General features: G+C 56.0%; 1 protein-coding gene across 7 annotated transcripts in view; it reads left to right on the forward strand.

The window, feature by feature from the left end:
* The window catches only part of KCNJ12 (potassium inwardly rectifying channel subfamily J member 12), a 42493-nt gene extending 39500 nt beyond the window's left edge, over positions 1 to 2993 (forward strand). For all 7 annotated transcript variants that reach the window (XM_047833856.1, XM_047833853.1, XM_047833857.1 and 4 more), the window contains one exon: positions 7 to 2993. In XM_047833856.1, coding sequence (XP_047689812.1) covers positions 7 to 1358 — 1352 coding nt within the window. In that variant the 3' untranslated portion in view covers positions 1359 to 2993. The remainder of the gene's footprint in view (positions 1 to 6) is intronic.
* The last annotated feature ends 14038 nt before the right edge of the window (positions 2994 to 17031 follow it).

A 17031-nucleotide genomic window follows, 5' to 3' on the forward strand; every position in this document is an offset into this window, starting at 1 on the left:
TTACAGGAGACGCCCCACCCGGAGCCGGCCTGGGGGCGAGCCAGGGCCCCCCCACCCCCGGGATGACCTCGGCCGGCAGGGCCAACCCCTACAGTATCGTGTCATCAGAGGAGGACGGGCTGCACCTGGTCACCATGTCGGGCGCCAACGGCTTCGGCAACGGCAAGGTGCACACGCGGCGCAGGTGCCGAAACCGCTTCGTCAAGAAGAACGGCCAGTGCAACATTGAGTTCGCCAACATGGATGAGAAGTCGCAGCGCTACCTGGCCGACATGTTCACCACATGCGTGGACATCCGCTGGCGCTACATGCTGCTCATCTTCTCGCTGGCCTTCCTCGCCTCCTGGCTCCTGTTCGGTGTCATCTTCTGGGTCATTGCCGTGGCCCACGGCGACCTGGAGCCGGCAGAGGGCCGCGGCCGCACGCCCTGCGTGATGCAGGTCCACGGCTTCATGGCGGCCTTCCTCTTCTCCATCGAGACGCAGACCACCATCGGCTACGGGCTGCGCTGTGTGACGGAGGAGTGCCCCGTGGCCGTCTTCATGGTGGTGGCGCAGTCCATCGTGGGCTGCATCATCGACTCCTTCATGATCGGCGCCATCATGGCCAAGATGGCTCGGCCCAAGAAGCGGGCACAGACGCTGCTGTTCAGTCACAACGCCGTGGTGGCCCTGCGCGACGGCAAGCTCTGCCTCATGTGGCGCGTGGGCAACCTGCGTAAGAGCCACATCGTGGAGGCCCACGTGCGGGCCCAGCTCATCAAGCCGAGGGTCACCGAGGAGGGCGAGTACATCCCGCTGGACCAGATCGACATCGACGTCGGCTTTGACAAGGGCCTCGACCGCATCTTCCTCGTGTCACCCATCACCATCCTGCATGAGATCGACGAGGCCAGCCCGCTGTTTGGCATCAGCCGGCAGGACCTGGAGACGGATGACTTCGAGATCGTGGTCATCCTGGAGGGCATGGTGGAGGCCACGGCCATGACCACGCAGGCCCGCAGCTCCTACCTGGCCAACGAGATCCTGTGGGGCCACCGCTTTGAGCCTGTCCTCTTTGAGGAGAAGAACCAGTACAAGATCGACTACTCCCACTTCCACAAGACCTACGAGGTGCCCTCCACACCCCGCTGCAGCGCCAAGGACCTGGTGGAGAACAAATTCCTGCTTCCCAGTGCCAACTCCTTCTGTTACGAGAACGAGCTGGCCTTTCTGAGCCGTGATGAGGAGGACGAGGCAGACGGAGACCAGGATGGCCGCAGCCCCCAGGCCCGGCATGACTTTGATAGACCCCAGGCCGGTGGCGGCGGCGGCGGCGGCCTCGAGCAGCGGCCCTACAGACGGGAATCAGAGATCTGAGCCGCCATCGGCCAACGTGCAGCATCCGCCCCGCCAGGGAGAGGCCCGGCGTCCCGCAAGGGCCCCGGGTTTGAGCAGAACGGGCCAGGTGCCCCGGTTGCAGACTCAGTAGCGTTTTAGATGTTTTATGTTTCTTCACAGTGGCCTGGCAAGGTTGGCGGGAGAGTGGGCGGCCAGTGGGCTGCCCCTGGCCTCAGGGGCCAGAGCAGGTGCAGGGACAGGGAGGTGGCCTCTCGGGGTCCAGGCCAGGAGCCGGGGGCTTCTGCCTGAGGCTAGAACTGCAGCCTGCCTGGAAACGGCTCCACAGCCACCCAGCCTCTGTGGGCGAAGGCTGGCAGGCTGCAGTGCGCCTCGCTGGTTTTTAACTTGGGGAGAAACACCAGTTTTGGCTTTCTCAACCTTAGCTTGAGTAAGACTGTTTACAAAAAAAAATAATAATAATAACACGTGATTGAAAACAATTTACTTTGTGGGGGTTATAAGAAAGGACAGTTAGAATCCCACTAGTCTGCTGAGATGGAAGCAGTCAGATGGAGGCTCCACGAGGTTCCCTGAGGCTGAACAGGCCTCTCCTCTGCGAAGGCGGGTGTGTGCCGGGCGGCGCATCCGCAAGGGCGAGCGCGGTGCTCACCCGTGGTTCTTCGTGCTCACGGGCGCGTTAGATGACGTTTGCGATAGAAAACCAAGACCATGTGAATGATCGTAATAAAAGCTTTCCGGTAGAGGTGGGGGTAGGGGCTGGGAAAAAACCAGTCTGAGCTTTTTGAGTTTGACTTTTGTACCTTAGAGGTGCGTCTCAGGGCTGGATATGGGATCTGCCTGCCGTGGAGGGTCCGCTCTCCCCCCACCCGCCAGATTTTCCTGTTTTACTTTTCTCTCCTTTTCTGCCCAGTAGCCCCCACCCCTTCCACAGTGAGGGATACTTGGAAAACGTTGGAGGAGATGGCCCCGTGGGAAGGGAGGCCGGGTTCCCAGACTACAAGGAAGCAGATCAGCCCCGTTCCCACGGGACCCCAGTGAGTCGTGCCTTAGAGACCCGGGTGGGCCAGCTCCGGTTGTTTCTGTTCTTATCGGACTCGCCCCTCCTCCCAGCCGCCCCTGACTCCACCGTGAAGTCCCCACCAGCCTGTCTGCAGAGGCTGGGCTGTCCTGGTGCTCTCTGCACGCCTGGGGCAGCACGGGCTGTACTCTGCTGCTGAACGGCAGAGGAATCGTCTTAGAAAAGGTGTGGCATCGTCAGCAGAGATGACTGGGGGTGGCACGTGCAACCAGGCACCCTCGTCAGGAAGGGGTTTGGGGCACTGGGCTCTGTTGGCCCAGAGCAGGCCCCTGGACCAGGAGCCGCCCAGTGTGGGCTTGCTCTTGGTGGAGGACACGGATGGCAGAGATGGAGCTGGGGCCCTTTCCAGGACAGCTGAGAATGTTGTCCTCCCAAATAACCAGGCCTGGAAGGAAGTCCTTAATTAGAAAGCCCATGTGTGTCTCCCCAGCCTGCCTGTCTAGGCCACTCCAATCCGCGTCCCCCAAGACAGCCAGGCACCGAGGACTCTGGCCCAAGTGGGGAAACAGGTAGGGTGCAAGGTCACCCAGTGAGTGGATGGGTCCTGGGAGGCAGGGAGAGGCCGGGGGGGGGGTTGCCTGGGCTGGGGGCCCTTGCCTTTTCTCTCCTTCTCCAGCCCCCAGGGAAGCCAGAGACCTGGCCTGCAGTCAGAGGCCATGGAGGGTCTGTGCACGAGCTGTCAGTTCCCACCCATAGACACCCTGGGCCCGTGCCCTCAGGTGTGCCTGACTCCCAGCATCCTGCCCTAGCCTCAGGCCCCACCCTCATTTCTGGCTGGGATGATTCAGGCCGCGGAGGCAGCTCTTTCCTCTCAGGATCTGCTGGAGGGACCTCAGCTCCTTCTCAGCCCAGGGCCTGGCTTCCAGAGCTGGCTTTCTCCATTTGAGCCCTGGGGCTCGAGGGTAGAGTTGATGTGGGAGGGCTTACCTGCCCACCCCCGCCCAGGTTGTCAGGGAGCCAGGGAGGGACGAGGTGGTCCTGGTCACTTGGGGCTGGCATAGGAGCCTGCATTCTGCTGTGCCCAGCAGCTGGAGATCTTTCCCGGGCCGGGTGTGTCCGGCTTCCGCTCCCACCCTCCGGAGCAGGGGCCAGGGACTCTGGGTTCCCCCCAGGCCCTAGCCTCCTCGGCTTGGTGCGCCTCCTCTCAGGCCTGTCCCCCTCCCGGGCCCACACCGGATGGTTCAGCCCCAGACCCTGCGGGAGAGCAGCCCTGATCTGCCTTTCATCTCTTGCCAAAGGCAGATGCTGCATTTTCAAACTCTTCTGCCCTCTTTTTTTTTCCTCCCCTGTATTTATTTATTTATTTATTGCTTGTGCTAAAGACCAAAATAGTCTCCCTCTTTAGTGCACTTGAAACGGGAGGGTGGATGGGAGGAGCCGTGTGTGTGCAGAGCAAGGATTACGTGGTCCCTGGGAGTGTGTGCCGCGTGTGTGTGTGTGCGCGTGCGCGCGTGCGTGCGCACCCATGTTTGTGCACGTGTGTGTGGCGTGTGGCGCGCACGTCAGTCCTCTGAGTGCGCCACATGCCGTGCGTGGTGTGTGTGCTGAGCACAGGTGAGTGGGGAGCGTTTGTGCCCGTGTGTGTGGTCTGTGTGCCGTGCAGGTGTGCGTACCAATCCGGTCCCTCCCTTGCCTTCCCCGGCACTGAGATCTCCAAGGGGTTTCTTGACGGCCTGAACTAGGAGGTGTGGGGGTTGCAGTTGGCCCAGAATGTGGCCTCTGACACCCTCCCGCCTGAGACACCGAGCCGCTTGTATGGGAAAGGGGCCGTGCTGGCAGTGTGCTCAGGAGCGTGAGTGTGCGAGCCCCGAGTGTGGGAACTGACGTGGACAATCATCCCATGTCATCTCTGTTCAAGCAGACGTGTGCAGTCATAGCTTTGCCTGAGTGCCCGGGTGTGCGGATTCACCCCGTCATGGGAGCGCCGTACAGGTGTGTGCGCACGGCGATCTCCACACGTGTGTGAACCCGGGCTGATGGCATCCATGCGGGATGTGTACGCGTGCGTACGCAGATACACGCAGAGACTCGTGTGTGCGTTTACCCATAGGCGTGGTTGTGGGTGTGCGTTCCATACGTGGGCATTGGTTTAACTGTTAACCGGGCTGGAAGGCTGGGGACACGCCGCCCAGGACGGATGCCGGCTCCGGACGTGGGCACAAAGCTGAACGCAGTAGTCCTGCTGACCCCCTGCCCTGATTGTGTCCGGAGGGGAATGTGTGGAATGTGCGTGCCGGAGGCTCCGAGGCAGTGTCTTCGTGTGTGCGTGAGTACATGGCATCCAAGGATGGCCTATGCGTGTGTGCATTTGTCCCAGTGAACACGTATGCACGTGTGGAACATTTGCGTGGCAGCTGGGCCAGGCTCTGTGAGCAGGGCTGGCGCCTGCCTGCTGGGGGCAGCGTGTATGGGCACGTGTGAGCATGTGCAGGTCCCAGGGGTGTGTGCACACGGATGTCAGTGGAAATGGTGTGTCTGTGCACGCTTGTGCGTGCTGCTAGGAACATGCTGGCCGCCCCCCCGTGCCCTGCTGGTGCTGTGCCGCCCCGTCCCCGCCTGCTGAGGGTCCCGGTGGGGGCCGGGGGGGCGGGAGCGGGGGCCTGATGGGAAGGAGGCCCCTGCACTGGGGTGTCTGCCCTGCGTGAGGTCATAGAATGTCAAATCTATTTTAAATGGTGAAACTGGAGAATTTTCATGTTATTTTCAATACATAGCAGTATCTAAAGACATAGGCCACGAGACTAGACCACATTAAATGCATTTTGATCTCTTTGAGTGCCACCGTGTGGAGATATGTGTTTGAAAATCCCTGCCTGGCATTCCGATGCTCCCTCAGCCCCCTGTGTCCTGGGGCGACGGGGCTCCCCAGGGGCCTTGGGGGCGGGGGTGGGTGGGTCACGGTAGGAGCTCTGGGAGAGAGGACAGAACACAACCTGCTCACGGCCCCCAGCGGGCTCTTCCAACTGGCGCATAGACCCTCATTCTCCTGTGACCGCACACCCTGTCCCACACGGACCCCCGGGGGCACACCACCCACTCGGACCGGTTGTCACACTTCCCCAGCCACGTGACCTTGGGCCACCGCTTTGTCCTCCCTGGGCCCACACCTCCCCGCTTTGCGTTCCTTCTGCAGAGATTTGAGGAGGGCGTCCACACGCACGCGTGTGCCAACTGCAGGGAAACAGTAGCTCTTTGCTGGGACTCGGGCGCGGAGGAGCCCCGGCTGGACAGCAGCCCCGGTTCTCACCACCGTAGGGGAGAGGAGCCCCTACTGCAGCCTGGCGCCGTGAGGTGATGGGGAGGACCTGGAGTGGTGTCCCCCCTAGGGAGGCAGGCTGGGCCGATGCGGGACAGAGGGAAGAGACAAGTGCGGCCAGAAGGGGGAGCAGGAAGGCCAGCAAGGCCCATTCTGGGGAAGGGAGAATTTTATCTGTAGGAGGGCTCAGTCTCTGGGATTTCAGTGGCTTTCTAGCAGAGGGCCCACAGGGAGAGAATTCTTTCCTTTGCCCAAACTAGTTCCGTGGCCGGAGAACTCCTCTGTATCAGTGAAGGACCCCAGGGGACCTTCATTCTGTAGGATTCAGATGATGATTCCAGACCACAAGGTAGGAAGCCTGGGTAGTGGTGACGTATGCACTGATGAAGGACGGGAGGTTGGGAGGTGTTGGGGGCAGGTCATGAAGGCTTCTTGGAGGTTGTTGTTCCCTGGGGTTGAACCTGGAGACAGGGAGAGCTGAGGGTGGTTACGGCTAAATCTGGGGGCGGGGTTGGAGCTCATCCTCTCCTAACCCTGGAGCCCTCCTTGGCACCGCAGTACCTGAATCTAAGCCAGTTGAGGCCAGGGAGCGATGGCCTCCCCCAGCCCCCCGAGTGCTAGTTCCCACAGACGGGTATGGGGCCCCAGTCAGCGCTTGATAAATATTTATTGTTCAAACTTCGTAGCACTGAAGCTCAGGAGCCTTGAGATACCCCCTGTCCTGGCTGTGACCCTCGAGCAGACCCCAGGCCACTCCTTTGCTTGGTGACCTATATTGAATTCCTTTTCTCCTGTGGCCTCGGACTCCTGGTCTCTAAAGAAGGGGTGTCCACAATCGTTGCTAGCTCTCACACTTGTCGGAAAGAACGAGAAGGAGAAAGAGGACCTTTAATTAGCAGCTGCCTCGCACACATGCTGCATATACAAGCCCACGAGGTGGGGCCGGTGCACGTGGAAGGAGCCCAAGGCTCGAGGTTGCAGCAACACCAGGTCTGTGTGTGGCTGAGACCACAGGCTCCCCCTGCACTTACCTGCCTCCCAAGGATGAGATGAGCCCAAGTCAGAATCTGCTTTTTAAAAGGTAGAACGGCGTGGGGGGTGGGGTGATGAGTGTTTAGTGAGCGCTCACGAACTTGACGTTTGAGGTCTCTAAGGTGCCGGGTTTACCTGCTTTAGAGGAAATCAGTCCAGGGACATTAAGGGACTTTCAAGGGAGGTTATCTGAGCTGGGATCTGATCCAGGCCCTGGGTCCCCAAGCCCTCCTGCGGCCTTCATTTCACCCAGACGCCACTACCCTCCCAGGCACCGGACCACCCAGGACCTTTCCTCTGTCTACCAGTGGCCGGTGCTGGGGTTAGATTCTCGGCCAGTGGAGGGATGACAGCCCAGCCAGGGGGCCTGCCCTGGACTCCGTTTATCCTTCCAATCATCTGTCTCCTGCAGTGAAGGGCCCCACTGGCTCAGGAAGGACTCACAAATGGGTTTCCCTTCAGTGTGGATGGTCGAGATCATTGCTGTCCGTTTGCCCCTCGGGGATAGTGGGGGCTTCAGAGGACATACCCTATCCCACTACGGCCCACCAGCCATCCAGCACCAGAGTGACCTTAAAGCCAGAATCAGGCCTTGTAACCCCACTTCCTGCAGCCCTCCCTGGCTTCCTGCTACACTGAAAATAAAATTCCAACTACTTCTCCGCCCCTGAAGCCCCATTCCACCTTGCCCTGACTTCAGCCAGCTCATCTCCCCCTTTCCCTGTGCCCCTCTGCTCCAGGCACCCGCCTCCTTCTACTGTTTTGAGAACACTATATTTTCATCTTCACCCCAGGACCTTTGCACATGATATTCCCTCTGTCCAGAACACTTTCCCCTCAGATCTACCTCCTCCTTCCCATCTAGGCCTTCCCTGACCCAGTGTCAGAGAGCTCCATGAAGGCAGGGATTGTCCTCTCTTTCATTCACTGCCGGGTCTCCGGTGCACGGCACAGTATGTGCCTCGTGTGAGTTTGCTTAATGGATGGTCGAGTGGAGGGGGGGGCGGGTCCCTTGGGCCTCCCACCCCGAAAGGGGTCTGCAGGTCTCACCAACCTACAATCTCCACCTCTTCCCATCGCCCCAGCTTGGATGGAGCCTACCGCACCAAGCAGTAACAATACGGAGTGATGCCTGAGTGGTGATGGGACGGATGCAAGGTGCTGTGGGAAGAAAAGCAAAGGGAGGCCTGATGAGAGAGGGACCAGGGTGGGTCCCCCAAGGAAGTGACACTTCCCTCTGAGATCTGAGGGATGAGTCAGGCTTTGCCGAGTATGTGAGGAGGAGTTCCCAGGCCCTGAGTGGGGAAAGAGCACAAGGAGAAGCAGAAGGAACCGACTCCGTTGGGGGAGGGGCAGGGAAGACCGTGAAGGGTCCCCATTCCCGGCACTCGGCCTCTCAGGCCTGTGCCACAGCCTCACGGCCTCGACCTCCCGAAAGGTCAGCCTCTGTAGGGCCGGGGAAGCCCTGTTCCACCTGCTTCACGACTGTGCCCAGCGCCCAGAGACGCAAGACCCGGCACCCGCTAGGTGCTCAGTCAGTTGAGTAGGTGCTCCATCTGGCTGCTCTCAAGCTGTGGAAGAGCCACCAAAGAAAAAGACCAGTGGAGCTGCCTGTTGGCATTCTCTGCGCACGAGCAAATCTCCAGCCTCGGGTCGTAGGGAGCCGCTGCCCAGAGGCTTTGACGGTTTCCTGTGCTGTGAAGTCGAATTTGATAAAATAAAAATTTGAAATGTACCACGTAAAACACACAGGGTTGCACAGGAGACCCATTTCACTGGAATGCCGTCATCAAAACGGGAACGAATTAACTTGTGGCATGTTAGCGGCTGTGTTTCCTCGCTAACCACCGATGGGCGAGCGCCCCCCGGCGGTGGCTCCGCTGCTGTCATCTCCCCAGTGAGGAGCACAGCCTCGCTGCCAGGGGGTCCCACAAAACTGAGGGGCGGGGTCATGACCCCTACCGTCGCCTCCATTATAAAAGGAAAAGAATACTTAATTTGTGTTAGTGGTGAAACAACGTGGAGATATAGTCTTCGCACCCAGATACATGTGTCCTTCATTTTATAATTTTTTTTAACGTTTATTGATTTTTGAGAGAGACAGAGCACTGAGCAGGGGAGGGCCAGAGAGAGAGGGAGACACAGCATCCGAAGCAGGTTCCAGGCTCTGAGCTGTCAGCACAGAGCCCGATGCGGGGCTCAAACTCGTGAATGGCGAGATCATGACCTGAGCCGAAGTCGGACGCTCAACCGACTGAGACACCCGGGCGCCCCATGTGTGTCCCTTTAAATGGGGGCCCTTGAAGGCTGTGGGTCCGGGCTCAGGCCCCTGTGGTTTCAGTGGCTAGGGGACTGGCTTGCTGCTGGGAGGCAGGGCAGGCAAACTTTGTCTGCAAAGGAACTGATGGTAAATATTTTAGACTTTGCAGTCGTGAGGGCTCTGTGGAAGCTGCCAGCTGTTGTCATACAAAAGCAGCCGTGGACAGTATATCCACTAATGGGTTCCAATAAAATCCGTTAGTTGTTATAGGGACCGTGTTCCAATGAAACCTCATTTATGGACACTGAAATTTGAATTTCATGTAATTTTCACATTACATGAAAAACTCTTCTTTTGATTCCTTCCCCCATTGTTAAGAAATGCAACAATGCTTCTTAGCTGGAAGGCCATACAGAAGCAGGCTGCGGGCTGCGTCAGAAACACCCAGAGAGCGTCTTCCAACTCCCATGGCTGGGCCTCACTTTGAGACTCAGCAGGTCTGGAGTCAGGCCTGAAGTGTGTATTTCTTTTTTATTTCTTCTTCTTCTTCTTCTTCTTCTTCTTCTTTTTTAAACATTTACTTATTTTTGAAAGACAGAGAGAGAGAGCATGGGGAGGGGAGGGGCAGAGAGCAAGGGAGACATGGAATCCGAAGCAGGCTCCAGGCTCCGAGCTGTCCGCCCAGAGCCCAACACGGGGCTCAAACCCACGAACCGTGAGATCCTGACCGGAGCCGAAGTCGGAAGCTTAACCGACTGAGCCAGCCAGGCGCCCCAGAAACGTGCATTTCCGACAAGCTCCCCGAGGAGGCTATGCTGCGGTGGGGGCTTCACTTGCAGAGCTGCTGCTTGTCCAGGGACACGTCCTGTAACGCCAGGCAGGACGGAGCCCCAGAGGTATGACTTAACCCCCTAGCCGAGGCTCTCATCGAATTCCGGGTGACCTGGCATCCCCCACAGAGGTGCCAGGCCGCACAGCCCCTCTCTGGTGTAGGAGAGAGAACATTCTTCCTTCTCTCCTCTTAGGTTCTCCACCTGGTGCCCTGCGAATTAGATGGACAAAAGACAGAGTAACAAGAGAATACAGGCATTTATTAGCCCGAGCTTGGCACATACACAGGGAGAAGTCAGGCATGAGTAATTCCAAAGAGTTCTATGGATGAAACTGAGGCTCAAGGAGCAGAGGAATGGGCCAGCAGCCTGTCTTGTGGCTCAAGCCAGATTTCTGATGCCCCTTTTCTCTCCTCACGCCCCCCCCTCTGGCGCAACATGCTGACCCTTTTAATCTCTAAAATTCGTTTGGAGCCTGACTGGATTTCTCCATGCCACTGCCGCTGGTCCAGGCCGCCATCGTTGCTTCTCCGATGACGGCCACTATCCCCTCTCTGGCCCACTGGGGCTTTCTTGCTCTCTTCTTGACCTGGGCAAGTCTTTGGGGCCCCCTGGCTTTGGGACTGGGGGATCTGGGCTCTCTGACCCCCATGAATCCACTGAGGCACTGGCAGGGATGGCATCCTGGCAAGCCAGAGAGTTTAGCAGAACAAACCTGTGCCTGGTTCTAGCCTCCCCGACTCTGCCAGCTGTAGCTCCTCCCTGGGCCTCAGTTTCCCCACCTTCAATCTGACCTACCAGGAACGGTGCTTTCTCATGGCCCTGAGTGCTGGGCCAGCTCTGTGGGCCCAGGTGCTAGAGATCTTCTTCCCTTCCTGGATCAATGCTGGGGTCATTGCTGAGGCCTGGGACCATTTTTAAAAAAATGTTTATTTATTTTTGAGAGAAAGACAGAGAGTGAGCGGGGGAGGGGCAGAGAGAGAGAGAGACACACACACACACACACACACACACAGAATTCAAAGCAGGCTCTGGGCTCCCAGCTGTCAGCACAGAGCCTGACGCGGGGCTCGGACCCATGAACTGTGAGATCATGACCTGAGCCAAGTGGGATCCTTAACTGGCTGAGCCACCCAGGTGCCCCTATTATTATTATTTTTTAAAGTTTATTTATTTTGGGAGAGACAGAGACAACACAAGTGGGGGAGGGGCAGAGAGAGAGGGAGACACAGAATCCCAAGCAGGCTTCAGGCTCTGAGCCGTCAGCACAGAGCCCGACGCGGGGCTCGAACTCACGAACCTCGAGATTGCCAAAGTCGGACACTTAACCAACTGAGCCACCAGGCACCCTGGCGGTTCCCAGCTGAGGCTTGGGATAGAGGTTGAGCTGGAACTCTGAGACGACAGCGTTGGACCAGGGCAGGGCTGCAGGCCGGGCTCTGGAGCGGTACAGTTGCCCAGATGGTGTATTACACAAACCCAGGGGTGCCATTCACAGCCTATACAAACATGCAACCTCTGAGGCCTTTTTCCTGTCCTCACTGCCTCAGGGCTTCAGAGAGGAACTGCCCTGGATTCAACGTAGCGGGGGGGAGGGGACCCACAGCACACGTGGAACATGTGGCAGGGATGGGGGGCAGAGATGGGAGCTGCTTTTATAATCAGCTTTTATAAGTTGTTTTGTGAACTCACTGACTAGCTAGAAAATGTTTGAAAGGTGGTGCAGCCTCAATGCCAACACACAGACACACACACACAAACACCCACACACCAACACATGCACACCCCCCCAACATGCACACAGCTACACGCACACACTGAGCACACACGCATATAAGCGTGTGTGAATATTAGTTACATGGCCACGGAGAAGATAGCCTCCCGCTGCGGGGAACAATGCGGCCAAACCTCACAGACACAATGTTGAATGAAAGGATCCAGACACAAGAGGGCACATGGTGGTGAGGTCCATCCACGTGAAATTCTAGAACAGACATTAATCTGCGGTGATAGACATCGGGGCAGTGGTCGCCTACGGGAGCAGGTGGTTCCTGTTGGAGCAGGGGGCTGGGTTTGGGCTCAGAGGACAGGCAGTGCCTGGATTGAGAGGAAGGGCCTGACAAGGGGAGGTCCTGTGTCCTTACGGCCTGCCCAGCAGAGAGTGGGTTTCACAGCTGAAGGTCGGAGGTGACTTACACCCAAGGTTGCACTGTGCTGCCCTCTCAGCCGGCCACCGCTGACAGCAGTCATCCTGGAGGCAGAGCCTGCAAGGGACAGGCAGACAGAGGCCAGGGGGCTGACGGGTGGGGTGGGCCGTGCCGGCTGAGGGTGAAGGAAGGTGAGCTGGCAGTCAGAGGGCGAGTTGGGAGGGACGTGGTGGGCGGTGAGCCCCTCACTGAGGCAGGTGTCAGCCGAGGGGCACACGACATTCAACACCCTCACTGCTCAGAGACACCGACAGGCTGCTTGACACGGGCTCTGGCCCTCCCAGGAACGGCTCAGCACAAACGAGGACCCCCACCCCCACCCCAGCCCCTCAGAATCAGGCCCCACTCGCCCTGTCCCCTCGGAAGAACAGCGGGGCTCCGCTGCTGGGGCCAGACGGGCAGGTGATAGAAGGTGCGTTAGTGAACTCTGCTGAACAGCCTTGTTTGGGGTGGGGAGTCGTGAGCCCCAGCTCCTCCAAGGGAGGAGCCCCTGGGTCCCAGTTCTGAGACGAGGACCCCCCCCCCCAAGTGACCATGAGGCCCCAGGTCCTGGGGTTCTGATCATAGAGGGTGGACTGGGCTGGGGTCATTTCTTGAGTCTTCTGCTACTTCAGAAGCTACTCCGTCCGCCCAGCCAGGTGGCCACAAAGGGGGAGCACCAGGGAAGTTCAGGCGGCTGTGACGTCTCCCCAGGACCCGCTCAGCGGTGGAGACAGTGAAGTGTGACTTTCATTCATTCAGTAGATGGGTACCCCTTCCATGCCTGGCCTAGGATGTGATAAATGCCAGTGATGCTCAAACTAATTGGTTGGCAGAGAAAAAGGGCAGTCGGAAGGACTCTTGGAAAGGTGACCTTCACAGTGGCCCTGAAACCGCCGGGAGAGTGTGAACGGGCTCTCAAGTCCAACACCCTGGCTGTGAACCTATCTTCACCTCTCCCTAATTCTGTGCCCCCAGCCCAGTGAGCTAGTTTCTTTGTGCCTCAGTTTTCACCTCTGTGCCATGGGGCTGATAATCACGAAGAAGCATGGGGATGAAATGAATAAGAAATAGCAACACACAAAGGGGCCATGTAAGTATGGGCACTGTCTCTCGTCGCCATTATCTGGGGCTGTGCACCCAAGGTGGGGGCAACCTGGGGCTGGTGCTCCATGGGCTGGGGGAGCAGAAGGAAGGCAAGGGTGGCTGGAGTAGTTAGAGCCAGGGACAGAGCTTGGGCAAGAGGAGGGATGGGCTGGGGATGGGGTCTGCTGACCGGGTCCAAGGTGTCCACGGTGGGAGCAAGAAAGCCCTGTGAGATGGTTGGCGTCTTAAGAAGATCACACCGGCTGCCGTGCAGGAAGTGGACAGTGAGGCTAGTGTGCTGTCTGGGAAGAGAGGAGGAGACCGGGGCCGCGTTTAGGAGTCTGCATGGCCGCTGGGCTGAGGGGGGCTCATGGGAGCACTGAGGCATCTGGCTGGCCCTATTCATTTTGGTGTGGGCCGCCAGGTGGGTGGGGAGGAGCGAGCTCCACCCAGAGGGATGGCATCTCTGGGCATCTCTGTGTCCAAATGACACAGCCACTTTGGAAGGCAGTCTGGCAGTTTCTGATGAAGTTAAACATACACTCAGTGGACGATCCAGCCATTCCCCTTCTGTATGCTGCTCAAGAGAAATGAAAACTCATTTTCACACAAAAATCTGTAAGTGGATGTTTATAACAGATTTATTTGTAATCGCCAAGACCAGGAAGAGACCCAGGTGTCTCTCACCTGTAAGTGGGTGAGCAGACTGTAGCCTGTCCCCACAACGGAATCCTCCTGAGCAGGGAGAAGGAACAGATGTTGATGCATGGTGTGACAGGATGCGTCCCAGAGGCATGATGCCGAGTGACAGAAGCCAGACTCAGGAGTCTCCTATTTATGTGACATTCTGGAAGATCCCAAATGATATGGATGGAGAACACATCCGCGGTCAACAGGGCCTGGGCGGGGGGTGGGGGGTGGGGTGGGGGTTGGTCAGGGAGGCAGGGTTACCAAGGGATGGGAGGGAGGGCTATGAAAAATGCTGTATATCCCGACTGTAATGACGGTCACACAGCTAGGTGCAATTTGTCAAGACTCACAGGACTCCACACAACGAAGGATAAATGTAGGTCAGTTATACTTTATTGAACAAAATAAAGGGGAAGAAAAAGCAGTTGCCAACAAAACCCGTGTGCAGAGACATCAATGTGCTGGGTTTTGGAGAAGAGATCAGGCTGAAGGTCAAGACCGGGGACTCACTGGCGTGTGGATGGAACTGAACGGTGGCGAGATGGTGGAGACACAGGTGATGCAGCAGGACGTGGTGGGAGGGAGGGAGGGAGGCACCGAGGATGACTGGGGCTTCTGCTGTGCAGATAAGGCATCAGAATGACGCCATCTCCTCCTGCCACATCGTCCCGCTGGGGCACACGGACACCCCCACCCTCTCACCGTCAAGAGACCGGGACACGAGCATGAAGGGAGAGACGATTCACATCACCTCTGCTCAGGGCTTGGCCCAGCCTCGGTGGTCCGTCTATAGATGGGGTTGTTGGATCAAAGAGCTCAGAGGCCCCCACGGGCTTGAGGTTTCAAAAGGAAGACGTTTTAAGGTGCCGTCACCTACAGGCCACATGCACCCAGGTGAGGTGCTCACACACGAACCTCTGCACACAGCATCTCACACGCTTGAGTCTCTCACACGCATCACTGAACGCAGTGCCACACCCATGTCAGTGAACACAGTTCGCCACACTCACACCGGTGACCCAACTCTGTCTCTCTGTCTCATACACACACTGACACCAGTAAATGTGGCATCTCAAGCAAATACATCACGAGACATAGCTCCTCACAGACACAATGTTAAGGTGATAAACCGAAAGACGTTTGGAGAGATAGGTACACATATCTACAGAAGACAGACAGATATTCAGAGACAAAAAGGCCGACAGTCAAATTTTATATGTATGTATACACAGAGATATACTGAGAAAAAATATAGTCAGAGAGACAGAACAGACAGAGGGGCGCCTGGGGGGCTCAGTCGGTTGAGTGTCCGACTTCGGGTCAGGTCATGATCTCGGGGTCCGTGAGTTCGAGCCCCGCGTCGGGCTCTGTGCTGACAGTTCAGGGCCCGGAGCCTGCTTCGGATTCTGTGTCTCCCTCTCTGCCCCTCCTCTGCTCACACTCTATCACTCTCTTTCAAAAATAAATAAACATTAAAAAAATAAAAAATAATAAAAACAGACACAGAGACAAGATAGAGAGTGTGACAAGACATAGCCTGATAGGTGGACAAATAGATGCAATCAGAAAGACGGACACGTTAACAGACACAGATGGACAATACATAGAAAGACAGGAACACGAATAGAGAGATACATGTAGACAGACAACTACAGAGACAGACAGAAAAATAGGTAGACATACAGACACACATATGCACATAAGACTCAGACAGACATAGAAAATAGAAAGAGACTGATGCACAGCCATTCAAAATAACAGATGTCTACTATCTACCTATCTATCTGGACAGAGGGAGATAACCAGACATATAGATATATGGATAGAGAGGCAGACTGACAAATAGAAAGATAAGGGGACATACAGAAAAAGATTCAGATGGACAGATGGAAAGACAGACTGGGAGTCATACAGCTAGGTAGGTAGACAGAGGTAGATAGATTTACAGGAAGAGGGTCAGATAAACAGACTGGGAGATAGATTGGTAGATGGGCAGATAAAGATACAATCAGAAATATAGAAGGAAAAGCAGAAAGGAGGTGAAAAATAGACAGGCAAGTGGATGGATGGATGGATGGACAGATGGACAGGGAGATAGAAAGATAGGCAGATAGTCAGATAGACAGACTGACAAATGGATAGGTAAAAAGATAGCTTGAGAGACAGATGGACAACATGTGGACAAATATATAAAAAGAGCTACACTGGGGCGCCTGGGTGGCTCAGTCGGTTGGGCGTCTGGCTTCGGCTCGGGTCATGATCTCGCGGTCTGTGAGTTCGAGACCCGCATCGGGCTCTGTGCTGACAGCTCAGAGCCTGGGGCCTGCTTGGGATTCTGTGTCTCCCCCTCTCTCTCTGCCCCTCCCCTGCTCATGCTCTGTCTCTCCCTGTCTCAAAAATAAATAAAAACATTTAAAAAATAAAAAAAAAAAGAGATAGATTGAAAGATTGACAGGCATACAGACAAATATTTATAGAAAGACAGATACATGGATAGACAGAGAGTGAGACAGACAGAAAGACACTATCTGTCTACAGACAGGGAGAGAGAGAGAGAGAGAGAGAGAGAAACAGACTGATGGAAAATGGACAGTCACATATACAGAAAGAGCAGCAGACAGGCATACAGACAGATAGATGAACAAATGGATAGGCAGAGAGCTGGATAGAGAAATAGATCACTAATTAAGAGATAGAAAGACATACAGACACAAGGGTAGACATGCAAATAGATATACACATATCTCTAGAGGTAAGTAGTTATACAGATAGACCGGTAGCAGGATAGACAAATATACATATAGAAAGATACATAAAAACCCAAAGAGACAGACAAACAGAAAGGCTGTTAGAGAGACAAGTAGATTTATAATATAGATAGATCAACAGAAAGGCGGACAAACGGATATTATATAGGCATTCAGACAGGTAGAAAGATGGTCAAATAGATAACTGACAGAAAGATTGGCAGACAGGCAAAGAGATGGCCAGATGAATATAAAGACAGGCAGAGAAAGTTATCAGAAAGACAGAAAGGCAGACAGACAGACATGCACAGAGCTAGAATGACATACTGACAGATATGCAGACAAAAATTCAGGCAGACAGAACGGCAAATAGAGAAACTAATTGAGCAACAGGTTGACAGACAGACGTAAAGAGAGGAAGGTAGATAGAGAACAAGATAGACAGCTCATCAGCAGACATAGAGGCAGGCAGACAGAGGCACAGGACAGACAAGCAGTCAGGGGACAGACGAGTAAAGAATGCATG

The sequence above is a fragment of the Prionailurus viverrinus genome, chromosome E1 (genome assembly GCF_022837055.1).
Source record: "Prionailurus viverrinus isolate Anna chromosome E1, UM_Priviv_1.0, whole genome shotgun sequence".
In the NCBI taxonomy this organism is placed as follows: domain Eukaryota; kingdom Metazoa; phylum Chordata; class Mammalia; order Carnivora; family Felidae; genus Prionailurus; species Prionailurus viverrinus.